General features: G+C 35.9%; 1 protein-coding gene across 1 annotated transcript; it reads left to right on the plus strand.

The window, feature by feature from the left end:
- Positions 1-2896: 2896 nt before the first annotated feature.
- On the plus strand, positions 2897-15455 carry LOC132911596 (uncharacterized). Its single transcript, XM_060968293.1, has 11 exons — positions 2897-3198; positions 4520-4659; positions 6339-6509; positions 6720-6927; positions 7023-7147; positions 7520-7653; positions 7724-7989; positions 8062-8206; positions 8529-11990; positions 12081-14483; positions 14914-15455. The coding sequence occupies exons 1-11, from the start codon at positions 3020-3022 to the stop codon at positions 15367-15369; spliced, it is 7689 nt and encodes a 2562-aa protein (XP_060824276.1). The 5' UTR covers positions 2897-3019; the 3' UTR covers positions 15370-15455.
- Positions 15456-15460: the final 5 nt, after the last annotated feature.

The following is a 15460-nucleotide window of genomic DNA, read 5'->3' on the forward strand; positions in this document are numbered from 1 at the left end:
TCTCACGTACCATTCTGCGCTCTTCCTCACTAAATCTATAAGGACTTCTTTGTACGGTGATGTTTGGGTCAATTAATCGTATTTCTAACTGGCCTGTATTTACGCGAGTACGTAGGAAACCCGTAACGAATGAATCTTTGAATTTTTCGAGAAGAGGAATTAATCGGCTTTTATCATTACCATGTACATCAGTGTTAACTTCATTAATATCGATCTCGTTTTCAGCGGTTTTATTACAAGCATTAATTATTTTTATTTTACACATAGCGAGGATATTTTGTGCAACATTACGTCAAAACCTTGACTCAAAATTTCACAACCAGTCACGATATCATATATTAAATAACCATCAGCAAGGACATGGAAAATTATCTCCAATGTAAAAAATATTAATACATACAATGGACAAGATTTGAGAAGTACGTTTAATACAAATATTTCCTATTCCTCGCATTACTACTATACCAGTCGTTCTTTCACCAGAAAATCTCACTCGGCTCCAGAATCGGAGTAAAATGGAAACGACTCACTCAGATGACTTGATCTACCGGTTGACGCTTCCACTATGTAGAGGTCGACACGACGCTCGTTATTGAAATTATAGTTTCCTTCCAGGGCGCTGCTTTGTAAAGAATTTTCCTCCATAACCAGATTGACAGCTGCGCACCATGCAGCGGGGTCGGAGTACGCGGTTCCAGGGTTAAAATGCGGTAGCGAGAAATGTTTAGGTTCCGGACTCCATTTTTGCACTAGCGACTGAATTAGTAACACGCGCACGATGGTCGTGAGCTTTCGTACTGTTATAACCGGCACTTATCGCACTTCTGATGTCGGGTTAACGTTATGATTAACACCTTAACCTACAACTACGAGCATAACCCGTAGTACAATGATCGGGCCAAATATAAATATTAGCGGTGACGCGCTCCTAAAGTATATATTTGAGGAATATTTGATAAGTATATAAGTAGTATATAACGTTATACGTTATAAGGTAATAGAATATAACGTTATACATTATAACATAATACTACATAATGTTATACATTATACCGTGATAGAATATAACGCTATACGTTATAACGTAATGCTACATAACGATATACGTTATAACGTAATAGTATATGACGTTATACGTTATAACGTAATAGTATATGACGTTATACGTTACAACGTAATAGTATATAACGTTATACATTATAACGTAATGCTACATAATGTTATACGTCATATCGTAATGCTACATAACGATATACGTTAAAACGTATTAGTATGTAACGTTATACATTAGAAGGCAATAGTATATAGCGTTATACATTATAACTTAATAGAATATAACGTTATACGTTATAACGTAATACTACATAATGTTATGCGTTATACCGTAACAGTATATATGGTTAAACGTTATAACGTAATACTACATAATGTTATACGTCATATCGTAATGCTACAAAACGATATACGCTATAACGTATTAGTATGTAACGTTATATGTTATAAGCTAATAGTATACGACGTTGTACGTTATAACGTAATGCTACATAACGATATACGTTATAACGTAATAGCATATGACGTTATACGTTATAAAGTAATAGTATATAACCATATACGTTATAACGTAATACTACATAATGTTACAGATTATAACGTAATAGTAGATAACGTTATACGTTATAAGGTAATAGTATATAACGTTATACGTTATAACGCAATAGTATATGACGCTATACATTATATCGTAATAGAATATAACATTATTCGTTATAACGTAGCAGTATATAACGTTATATGTTACAACGTAATGCTACATAACTATATACGTTATAACGTAATAGTACATGACATTATACATTATAAGCTAATAGTATATAACGTTATACGTTATAACGTAACGCTACATAACGATATACGACGCTATAACGTAATACTACATAATGTTATACGTTATAACGTAATGCTACATAACGTTATACGTTATAACGTAATACTACATAATGTTATACGTTATAACGTTATAGTATATAATGTTATACGTTATAACGTAATGCTACATAACGTTATACGTTATAACGTAATAGCATATGACGTGATACGTTATAACTTAATGCCACATGACGATATACGTTATAACGTAATAGTATGTAACGTTATACGTTATACTTAGCTAAAACACCTCGTTATATTTATCGTATTTTCGCTTAATTTGCAACGAACCATGGATTGAACGCTGCACTCATGAGACGAATTCGCTTAGACGCGTGGTAATTGAGAATAGTGGAAAGAGTGAAAATTAATTAACTTACGAACGAATGTGGAATATAAATCGTGGCAATTACTAACTATCCTTTAAAAGGTAATAATAAATAAATTTTGACTACATAATTATGTAAAACTAATCGCGATCGCAGCCAATCAGCTCATATTATCATTTACTATATAATTCATAATTTATCACGGCTACTAATTACGTATTGATGCAATTAGAAATTGTATATTAAATATTAATATGATTATCCGGGTCTCACTGCATACATCTTGTAACTTCTACGTACATTTTCGAATCGATTTCTTTCAATAGTATAATCGCGACAATCCTATTACGTATCTCACCACAGCAACAGTGAAGTTTCAAAATATGTTATACAATACACGTAAAAGTTTCCTACGGAGAGTGTTCAAACACTTTCATGAGCGTATATTACACTTTAAAACGCTAAGTTCCATTTATCACGATGACGTAGGAATTTCAACAATCAACCGGTGCATTCCGCTGTGCGTGCAGTTCGCGCTACTCCCAATTTCTTTTTACACAATTCGTAGCGATTTCGAAAGCGTTCAAACGTGCTACTTGTCAATCGATGCCATTTATTATTTTCCAAACAATCGTTCTTCAGTACGAATAAAAACCTTCCTGCGAAACGTTCCAAACGAACCAAAACCTTGAACAGTTTTCCAAGTACGAAATGGAAAGTTTCCTGAATTGATTCGAGTGGCGACTAAATCGATCGACAAAATGAAATATTTCAAGCAGAGCTTCTTCTTCTTATTCGTTCTGTATGATCTCGTGGCTGGTTCACTAACCGAGGAGATAACGTTGAACGTCAACTTGAAAGAACCCATCGCTGTAACCGATGAGAAGTTCCTCAGTCTTACCATTGATCCAGTAACCCTATTAGCCGGGAATGCGCTAAGGTACGTACGTTGAATTTATAACGCTCTCATTTCGGCTTTTTACGGTAGCTAACCTTGTTCCATGATAAATGCGGTTATCCTGCTTCGTGACTAAATTTAGAAAATTTTGAAAGTGGCGTCGAATATAAATTCAAACTTAATGATGAATATTTCGCGCGCGATAACGACACAATCTCGCGAAGAAAAAAAAAAGAAACGACCATGAAACAATTCGAGATCAATTTAAAACCAATCAATAGAATGCCAGGCACCGATAGCTCGTACAAAAACCTTTCGGAATAACTGTACACGTATAACCTTTGAACGAAACGCAAATCCAATCTAGCTTCGGCGAAATGAAGCGTGTACGTGTTTTAATTTAAATTTCAACCACCGCCGTCTCTTGCCAGTACTGCTGTTATCGATCTTCGAAGAAATCGAAGTAGCGCAGAAACTACGTGAAAATCTTATAAAATCTCCGATAAAATCTTGTATGATTGAGAGAAGATATGCTTGTGCGTGCTGAGTTATTCACAAGTACGTCCGAGGACTACAGAGGAAGAAGGTGATGAATCACATTTTTCATTTCTTACTGGGCAGAAGCTTTAACATCCAATGCATTCAATCAAACTAATTTTGTATTACCGAAATTGTCTTTCCATTTGATCTTGGAGGTAGACGTGTATTTTTCTACTCTCTTGGTAATTTAAAAAATATTCCTTGTCATAATATGAAAATATTGAAAAATATTCAAATATTGTTTGTTTTAAGAATTATGTCTTTGGTTGCACCTTCCTTCAATGGAAACTGGTTCTCTCTATTTCTAGCTATTTTATATAAAAATATTCCTTTCACGTATCGTGCTGTTTTCTCTGTGATCCTCGTGTGGACACTTTCCTTGATTTATATCAATAATATACGAATATTAATGGAATATACAGTTTAATGGGGTAAAATAATGATCAAAAGGAATAATTTCTATCTCTTTGTATAGAACTCACTGATACATATCATGCAAAATTTAAATTGTTCATTTAAAACCTTGTCGATACAGTACTCAAATTAAATACACGATTCTTCCAAGTTTCAACCCTTTGTGACAGTGTAATTAATTTATCAATAAAATGGCGTAATATTCAGAATGTATCATTTAAAAAACAGGTTTAATAAAAGACAAATAGTCCTGTGTTTGCCTATATATTTCTAATTTTACAACTAGATTAAATTCTGTCAAAGATAACCAAGCGTTCATATTCTCAAATACGTAGTGTGTGTATCTAGGACCAGATTGCCTAACATTATCGTATCTTTAACATGCGAATCGTGGTCGTTGCAATTTCAGCACGGATTTCGAAAGAAGCATAAACATGGCTAGAGCCTTAGGTCCTGCATATTTACGATTTGCCGGACCAAATTCTCTTCCCTACTTCGGCGATAAGAATTCTCAAGACAAAGAGGATAACAGAAAAACAATACTATCTGGTGAGCTCAATTGTCGTCTCTTTAATCCTTTCAGCTTATTTAAATAAATAATATACTAACTAATTAAACTATAAATGTATCTATTTTCGGTAACACCAATTTCAAGTCTTCTTTACACAAACATCAGAGAAAGCTCTATTTCTATTATTAATAATTAAGATATCAAAGAGACATTTTCCTGACAATTCGAAAGAAACTCGGTTAGCAAAGGAAATATTTATATCCTATATTATAAAATCAAGTCAAAGTAGACAAACGTTGGCTGACTTACGGATGGAAATGTACATAATCCACTCAGTTCGCCAGTTAGTAGATTCTCCTTCTATATACATTCTGCTAACTTGACTACGATACAGCCGATATACGGACCATTATCATGGTTAATTTAGGCAATAATGTAACGGACGGCGGCCTACAAAGGATCCACATGCATCCGTTCGCTTCAAAGTTACATTAACAACGAAACGCCCGGCACACATCTTCCTCGGCCAATTTCGCCGCCGATACAACACCGTGGTCAGCCAGTTGCAGAAACTGCCTGAATTAACCTAAACAATGCTTCGTGCACCAGTGCACATCCATACACGATACAGGCGCGACGTGTTTTACGAAGAGAAACGAGAACGTTTACGTACCATACTTAGACACACATGCATACTATCAACATTCCATCTCGAACTGTAGACACCTGTTTCGTTCGCGGTTACCTCGCGTTACCTCAGCCACTCTCGCTGATTACGTGTAAACCTTACACCCCTGTACCAAGGTGCAAACGTTAGCCACCTAACGAGCTTAGTAATTTAACATTCGCTGCGTGACTCTACGACGTAATCCGATCCGACGCGGTACCAAACTCCGTGTCTTCCGCCTGATCCAAATTTCAACCTTTGTGTAGCCTATTTATCATACCTAGCGTACATTCGATGGTGTAAATGAATAGGTCGATTGAAAGAGAGGTTTTAATTGGAAAAACGCAGAATTCCAAGAAACTTTGAACCTTCTTTAGTTAGGTTATCTATTGGTACAGCGGCTTATACCAGGATCAATTAATTGTACTGTGTAATGTAAGTATCACTTAGTTCTATGGTATATCAAATATCGTGTATTAAAATATTTCGAGATAATTTGTTCCATAAATCTACGCAAAATAAAAACTACAAGTGTAAAGATATAATATATAGAATTAATTTATTTAATTTTTACGCATTATATTAATCAGTTTTTTCAATATATTTTGCTAGCTTGTGATTACATAAAAGATATAACCTATTTTATTTTTTTTTATTTTTTTTTACCAATGAGATATAACACTTTACCAAATGTCCTTCAGGACAAATTGTAAAAAAACAAAAATAAACTAAAACAAAAAAACTTGTGATTACGATAGTAAAGTAATTTTAAAGAATACTTTTGCTCTTAGAAATAATTATAGGAACTGAACTTACAACGAATAAGTAATTAATCGTACTGGACTAGAAATCAATCTTGCAAACGATAAGAAACACGATGTGGTGATACATGATGTGATCTCATTTGTTATAACATTCTGATTTTATTCCTAAGGGCTGTTTGTTATAGTGTTCGTTCCTCGTAGAATCGTTCGCTGTGACATACTATACCATATTCTACGTAAAACCATCACCGTATTCTGTTCTATCAATGACGTTTCGTGATCGTAGAGTCAGATTGGGTTGTAGTCCATCAGTGGGCAGGAAAGGCAGGATTGGATGTGATCGACTGCATTTCGCCAGACAATCGACAAAAGGAATCGGAGGAATCCGAAAATGCGGAAGAAATAATTTCTTTTAGCGACCATATGCATTTTAACGCGAGCTGGCAACTAGGATATGGTAAATTAATTCAGCCAATTGAAACGTTCGAACCAGAATCAGAAGTTACATTCATCAATTCCAAAAGTTTCTTCGTTAAAAATTAAACAAATCGCTCGCGCAACGAATTTAAGAAATTTACGAACGATGGAGTTGATCAGTTTAGCTTTTGACAGGCTAATTCATTTAACCATGGAAAGGAGGAGATTTACTTTAAGCTCGATTTTCTAGAATGTCAAATTAGATGCGATCTATCAGCTGATGATTTAGGGAGACAGACGATGGCTTTGCGAAAAGTACTCAACAAATTTCCTAGATATTCCAACAGTATCGTTGCTGGCCCCGATGTCGTGGCTTATAATACCGATAAACAACGAAAATATCTTCGAGATTACTTCAGCGTCGCCGCGCCTGCACTTTCGGTGATCACCTGGCATCCGTAAATTTCTTATCGTTATAGACTTGATAACATTTCTTGCGCATCGTTCCACGTGGAAATATTAAATCTACGATACTATTTTAAATTGATTACAGCGTGTTTGCCTGCATCATTTTGGGAAATGGAGGAGCTTTCATAAATCAGGATAATTTAGAGCAGGATAAAGAAGAGATGTTCAGAGTTATAGGTCATTTCATACAGAATAAACCATTATGGATTGGTAAGAAATTTCCGATAGATAGTTGCGTGTCAGAAATTTCTTGTGGACGTATTAATTAAAAGGTTCATAATAAAATGAACGCTTGTCCGTATTTGCCTTTCGCCAGCAGAGCAAAGGAATACCCTGATATCTTTCATTCTCAAATGAATGAGTTTTCAAACAAGTTATTTATCGCGTCACATAATCTTTCCAATGTATCTGTAATTATACGATAGAAGACTTGTATCTAATTAAATCATAGGGTTGCGGACCTCATGACAGAGGTTTCCATAGAAGCAGTTCATTTATTTTCCAGAATATCGATTTTTGACACCGATTAAAAATACATCGTCGATAACATACAATCGTTAATTGTTATTATTTCGTTGAAAGCTGAGTCCAATCCAGAAGAATGCAAAAATTTATTCATCGGAGCGCTCGTTCTGACAAGAAGGCTAGGAAACGCGGCAAAGATAAATATAAAGGTGATGATGAGGAAACCAACAAACCTGACACGACCGACGCCAGTAAGTGTCTCAAAACATGAACGAATCCTCTTGTCAGAAATTGATGATGAACACGTCGATCTATACACAGGATTACTGGGTGTCATTGCTTCACAAAACTCTCGTTGGACGAGAAGTATTCGATGCAAAGATTCAAACCAGCAACGAGAATCACATCTACCTGTATTGCCAATGCGCGAAAGCTTCGAATAAATACGAGAAAGGATCTATCGTGATCTTTGGTGTGAATTTAAGTCCTGAAGATGCCACGATTAATTTCCAAACAGCCAAACTTACCATTGTTCACGAATACGTTCTTTCGCCGGGTTTCGATGCTGCTAACAGAATGTTTGCCAAGTGAGTATTGCAATCGTGCGAAGATATGAAATATTTTATTTTGCCATACACATATGCTCTGTCGCTGTTTAGAACTATTTTCTTAAACAATAAATTGCTGACTTTAACCAACGATACTGTTCCTGAGATATATCCAAAGGTTTTGAACGATACAAAAGGTGTGCATCTTCAGCTGCAGTCGGGCGGTATTGGTTTTTGGGTTGTTCCTGATCTAAAGGTAATAATAAAACGCATTTCTCTATCGTTTTATTTATGTATAGTATCTCGGGAGGATATTTGAACGTTTGTATAAATTAATTTTGAATAGAATTTTATAAGTAATTTTGTATAAATATGTCACATGCGTTATAATGTTAGAACGTTTTAAATTTACGATACGAAAGTAATTTTTAAGATAATGTTATAAATTTCTACATACGTTTGCAGATTAGTTTCGAATTTAAAACAATTGTGTTATATCACAGGGCTAACGAAATTGTGAAAATTGCTATAGCGAGCCACTATATATTCGAGTCAAATGAATTGCCTGATTCTTCCAGGTAAAATCTTGCATGGAGAGCGATGTAGCACAAAAGAAGGAAACTCTTATAGAAACAGAAATTCTACAAAACCTGGGAAGTGCGGAGGATGTAAGAATACATGTGACCAGATCTGTGAAAGATCAAGCAACCAAAAAAAACGAAAAACGGAGACAGAGAAGTAACATCGCTATATGTAAGTCGAATATAAGAAGGGAACTCAAAAGACTAAGGAGATTCGTGAAAAAGAAATTAGACGATTACGAGAGTAGATCGCTACTGAATATCAGAGGATTATCTAACGAGGAAACTAGCGAAATCTCGAAGCAACCTGAAGAAAGCGTACAAGATGGATTACAAGAATTCAAGGAACGTCTGTTGCGTTTCAAAAACCTAATGGATTCGAGCGATACGAGGATTGAACTGAAAAAACCGATAAGCGATCTTATCACAGACTCGATTTCTCTGATGTTGAAAATACAGGATACTCTAAAAACTATGAAGAGTAAAACCGAAAGTAATGAAAACCGAGTAAAATCATCTCGCAGCGTAAAAGAGTCTCTGAATACTTTGTACGATCGTTTGACTCGCACTAACTTGGACGAGTCGATCTATCCTCAAGAGAACAAGATAGATCAAAGATCTAAAAGGACTAAGAGGGATCTACTCGCCGAGATTAGGGAATCTGTGGACAGTTTTTTACGAAAAGGACCCAGAGACGACGACGTCAAAGAACGTAAATGTGATTCAAAGATTGGATGGTTGAAGAATATTGAAAAAAAAACGCGACCGAGTCTCGTGCAATTTGAAAGCGACGACAGTGGAGAGAGCACTTCACGCAGGATTTTTGATACAAATCCGGTGGAAGATTTTTCAAACGACGATGTATTTTTTGAAGATTCCTCTCTAAACAGAGACTATGATTACGTCCTTGCTGGAAACTCTCCTTTGAATAAAGATTGCTCGAGGAACGATGAACAGAGAAATCGAAAGATCGAAGGAAATTCTCGGAAGAAAACGGAAGATTACCTGAACGATCATCTATGGACTGAAGTTGATGACACTGATGATTATCCTTTTTACGATCCCATAGATTTCATCGACGACTCAAGGCCCTGGAAAGATCCAATGGAAGTAGCTTTGGGAGACTCTATCAAACTGTCGGAAGAGCAAATATATGAATCTTTGAAAAATAATGAGTTTGACGATGAGAACGAATCTAGAATCATAGGAATTGAATCAAACAAAAATCACGAAGCTCAGGATGACTATTACGAATCCAATAATTTTCCAAGGAACCATAGACTCGTATATGGCCCTTTGATCGATCCTGATGCATTTATTATGAAAACCTATGGGTTTAGAAAAAATGACAGAGCTGGTAATGAGAAGGAATTTAGGGTCGTAGGAAGCCAATCAAACAGAGTTCAGAGAGTACAAGGCGATAAAAGTAGATTAAAAGGAATGGATGATTACTATGAATATACTGATTTTCCTAAAAACCATAGACCCACATATGGCCCTTTAATCGTACCAGACGCAACCATTCTTCGATATACCTTGACTAGACAGCCATCCAATAAAAGGAACAATTACGCAAATGAAAAAGCTTCTTCTAATTACTACTTAAGGTCTATTCTGAAAGGATTCGATTTCCCGATCGAAGCTGATTATCCTAGAAATAAAAAACTTAAAAGAGAAAGCAAAGATTTGGATGCTGTACTTGATCAAGAAATGATTAACGAAGACGACGCAAACTCGAAAAATTGCAACTGCAGAGTCATCAGACACTCAAAAGGTCGATCGAAGAGAGAAGCTATCGAGTCAATGGAATCTGAAATAGAACAAATCCCAAAGGAGGCGAACATGGGTTTTACAAAAGACATAGTTAAATCAGGTATACGCAAGGATGCAGACGTAGAGGTGTTCTCAGAACTCAGAGAGGAGCTTTTAGAGAAAATAAATTCGCAAGCTGAATCTTCGAACCCGAAGATTGGTCGAGATACAAAGACACTGTTACAAATTGAAGCTAGCACAGAGGATTTGAATGCAAATACAGCTTCATCGATCCTACACGATGATTCGGACAAAGAAGAATTTTTAGAATTCAAAGCCTCGCCTATAGAAAATGCAGAACCGTCAAATGAATCTGGGAGTAAGAAAATCATACGAGATAGAGAAGAGGCGTCATCGGAAATTGAGAAAGAGGAAAATATTGGGGCGAAGTTTGAGCCAAATATTCCCTCTCTGCAAAACAAATCTGATCTTAAATTTTATTCTCAAATCCTACCTACTGATCAATCGACGATTTTAGACTCAAAAGAAGAGACGAGCTCAGCTGGATCTTTGGAAACATTGAAACACGACGAGAAAGTGTTTTTTCATGGGCAATTCGATAAGAAGAATAAAGAGGACACATCGACTTATACTGCAAGGTATACTGCGGTTGATCAAAGATATTCTACGCCCGATCAAGGATATTCTACGCCCTTCGTCGTTGAAGAGTTTGCAAAGGAAAAGGGAGAAACTGAGGAGGCTGAAGAAGCTGAAACTCGGAAGGTAGGGAGTTTAAGCACGACAGTCAAGACGGCCACTTTATCAGAGGAAACTATCGAGGAAGAATCTGAAAACAATTACGATAACGGTAACGCTGTCGGAGCAAGCTCGAAACGAGAGGTTAAACTGGAGCAAGTTCCCCATGAAAAAGTGAGGCTCGCAAACCGGCCTCGCTCACCTAAACAAAGTAAGAAGCAGACGAAATTAAATGTTTCTAAGCCTCAAGAATCTAAACTATGGAAGAGAATAAGAACACTGAAGGCGATAAGGGATCTATTTCGTAAATTGAAAGAGTCGGGCACTATGTCTGCCCCAAGGGTGAGATCGCCCAAGTATGAGGAACAACGAAAAAATCGAACGGAACGGCTTAAACAATTACGGAAGAAATTAAGTAACAAAGGACAAGTGACGTTAAATAAATACGAAAAAAGTGACAACGATATGGTAGAGAAGGAAAAGGGCGAGCAGAAGAGAAGTCTGAAAAGAAGAGAGATTTGGGAGACGGTCAGAACCAGCGAAGATTTTGCAGATATGATCGACCGCGAGAGATTAGCGTATATATTAATGTATCCACCAATGAAGCACGATTTGAAGAGAGAAGCCAGTACGAGCGACGAGGTAGAAACGATAGAAGTACCAGTAACTGAGATCATCAGAGCGAAAAATGTCAGACAAAGAGTTTTTACTCCTGATAATCGAAGAAACTTTCGTGACACTACAATTATAGAACATCCTAATCCTGATAAATTAAAAGAGAAGATTATACAATTGACTAATTTATATCAGAGTAAAATATCAAGAGGAGGAAGATCTGATGAAAATAAGGGGAATGATAAGGTTTATTTTGCTCTAGTGGAAGACGTAGAAAGACCACGAATATTTTATTACGAGGAAGATCCAGAAAATGAAGGGAAGAGGAATATGCGGGTAATTCATTTGTTTCTTATTGTCTTTCATCAGGATCCTCCTTTATTTAATTAATTGTACACTTTTTCATTTAATTAACTTGCTCAACAGGCACTGTCGTCGCGTCCCTTCTACAATAGCAAGTACAGGCACAATCGACTGCTACAGAAGCCTTACCGGGAAAGTCTTAAAGCCGCTCAATATACTAAGGAAGAATCAGATGAGTTCCCCGGGGGCAAAGAAATATACATAATCGATCCCTCCGAGTACAAAGGAGGGCATCCTTCGTTGCAATTGTACAGTCCATCGACATCGAGAACCAATTCACGGGGAAAGATCGCTCCGAAAAATAAGTACGAAGTCAATTGGGATTCTATCTCGAGCTCCGAGCCTTACAGAATTCTTCAAACAACTGACAAACGTGAAAGAAGAATGCCAAGTGAAAATTCTCAAGAACCGTCGAGGAGCGCTGAAAAACTTTTACAAATTTTAATCGAAAACCTCGACTCTGAAACTACTGATAAACTTTTTAAGAAATTAACAGGACGCAGTGTAGCGGACAATAAAGGCGAACATTTCACCAATTCGATTTCAAAATCGAAAAAGAAAACCGGAAGGAGACAATCGGAGGAAGATAAGGAGCTCGAGATCATTTTTGGAAGTAAGGAGAATTCTAAGGAAAGTGAGTCTTTGGATGATGATACGCAAGGCATCAAGAGACAAAGGAAAAACTATCGAAATGTTTCGCAAGAAAGTGTAGAAGAGGATGAGGAGTCCGAAAAAATTTCTGAAAGTAGAGAGAATTCTAAGGAAAATGTGTCTTTGGATTATGATACACAAGGAAGCAGGAGACAGAGGGAAAACTATCGAGATGCTTCGGAAGAAAATGTGGAAGAAGATGAGAAGTTCGACAACATTTCTGAAAGTAGAGAGAATTCTAAGGAAAATGTGTCTTTGGATGATGATATACAAAACAGCAGGAGACAGAGGGAAAACTATCGAGATGCTTCGGAAGAAAATGTGGAAGAAGATGAGAAGTTTGACAACATTTCTGAAAGTAGAGAGAATTCTAAGGAAAATGTGTCTTTGGATGATGATACACAAAACAGCAGGAGACAGAGGGAAAACTATCGAGATGCTTCGGAAGAAAATGTGGAAGAAGATGAGAAGTTCGACAACATTTCTGAAAGTAGAGAGAATTCTAAGAAAAATGTGTCTTTGAATGATGATATACAAGGAAGCAGGAGACAGAGGGAAAACTATCGAGATGCTTCGGAAGAAAATGTGGAAGAAGATGAGAAGTTCGACAACATTTCTGAAAGTAGAGAGAATTCTAAGAAAAATGTGTCTTTGGATGATGATATACAAGGAAGCAGGAGACAGAGGGAAAACTATCGAGATGTTTCGGAAGAAAATGTCGATGAGGATAAAGTAGATAAAGAATTCGAAAAAGTTTCCGAAAGTAGAGAGAATTCTAACCAAAGTATATCTTTGGATGATGATACACAAGGCAACAGGAGACAGAGGGGAAATTATCGAGATGTTTCGAAGGAAAAACTGTCGGAAGAAAATTTGGATGAAGATAAAGAAGATGAGGAATTCGAGAACATTTCTGTAACCAGAGAGAATTCTAAGGGAAATGTATCTTTGGATGATGATACACAGAGCAGCAGGGGACAGAGGGAAAACTATCGAGATGTTTCGGAGGAAGAAATACAAACTGAAAGAGCGGATGTTTCCGAAACGCTGATTCCTGGAGAAAATGCCACAAATGCTAATATTTCTAAAAGAGATTCAGAAGAAGAAGCAACGCACATGCGAATGCGGAGAAATGCGAATACTAGATCAAAAGAAGAATATTTGAAGTCTGTGCCTTCGATTTTAATGCGTAAAATATCGAAAGTAAGCCAGAAGACTGAATTGGATAACTATTTACATGTAAAACAGAGTTCAGGAAAGATCTCTGGTGAAAATCCATCTAAACTGAGAATTGAAAAAGCAAAAGAACGTTTCAACGTAGTTCCTGATAAAGAATTCTACGGTAAATCGGTAGCAAATATAAAAAAACAGATTTATTTAACGAAAACAAGAAATAACGATGAATTTAAAAAATATCAATATTTTCCTAAAAATCTGAAAATTACAAATACTTTACCATCGAGGTCACGTAATACCTTTACTAAGAAAAACTCCGTCGATCCATATAGAAAACTATTTGAAGACTACCAAAATGAATCAGATTTCATAGAAAAAGGATCAGAAATGAGAAAAAGCAAAAAACGTTCAGACGGTGCTTCGTATAAGGAGGAAAATGTATCCAAGGTGCAAGAACTTGGTAATGAAAAGAAAAATGAAAGGAATAAGAAAGGTAACAAGGAGATGGATTTAAAAGAGGAATCACTTTCTAATAAACGTGAAGTATTAATGGTGCTGCCGTGGGTAAAAAGATCCAGCAGACCGCGAAGAGAAACGATAGATCAAGAGAAGATCGGCAAGAATAATAAAGCGGATAAGGTAAGGCTTGACCCTTTATCTTTGTAATAAAAAAACAAAGAACTCGGAATAAACGATTTTGAAACTAATTATCTCTAAATTTAAAAGTGCGAAAATCCATAAAATATCCGTAAGAATACGAATATAAAAAAATAAAAATATATAAAATATCGAAAGTAATAAAATAGTCGTAATAATATTTAGCGAATGAAGCGAATCTCTGCTTAGATTCTATTTCCTTAATTATACTCATAAAGATATGAATTTTCACGTTCATTCTCCGCTTTATAATTACCTACCTATATAATAATATTCATGATACTATTATATTCATCGATTCGTCCGAATCTCTCTCGAGCTATACTGTTAATGGTTTAAAAACGAATAATAGCGATTTTCTTTTATCTTCTGTATTAAAATTTGCATAAAATTCAAATGGTTTTCTTTCAAGGTACAACCATTTGTATTGCAACATCTAGACGGATCTTACAACCCAAAGAACCCGATATCCAGTCAGATCGATGACGTCGAAAAATCGTTGATTCAGAAAATACCACTTGAAAAATTTACAGCGAAAGGGAATATTAACAGGAGGAAAAATATAAAGAGAAATAAAAAAGACGATGATGGATTGTCATCGCTTCTACAGAAAAGCATACCAAAGTTAGGGAACGTTGTGGTCAATGGGTTAAATAAAGCAGAGAATTTTACTGGATCGGTGGAACAGTTAATTATGAATCTGGATGAGAAGTATAACAAGACTCTGAAAGAGGAACCACAAGGCAATTCTACAATGTCAGTTGACCCTGGTCAGAGTATTTTTCACAATGCGATAGTGAACGTGAAGAAGTTTTTTATATTACTTAATGGTATCACTAATATTCTTCGAGATATCCATAATCCATAATAATATATTTTCCATTATTAAACGCTACATAATTTATAAGATATATATTCTGATTTTCTATCTATACTATTTTTGTAACTGAATTTTCTAA

This window comes from Bombus pascuorum, chromosome 11, assembly GCF_905332965.1.
Source record: "Bombus pascuorum chromosome 11, iyBomPasc1.1, whole genome shotgun sequence".
In the NCBI taxonomy this organism is placed as follows: domain Eukaryota; kingdom Metazoa; phylum Arthropoda; class Insecta; order Hymenoptera; family Apidae; genus Bombus; species Bombus pascuorum.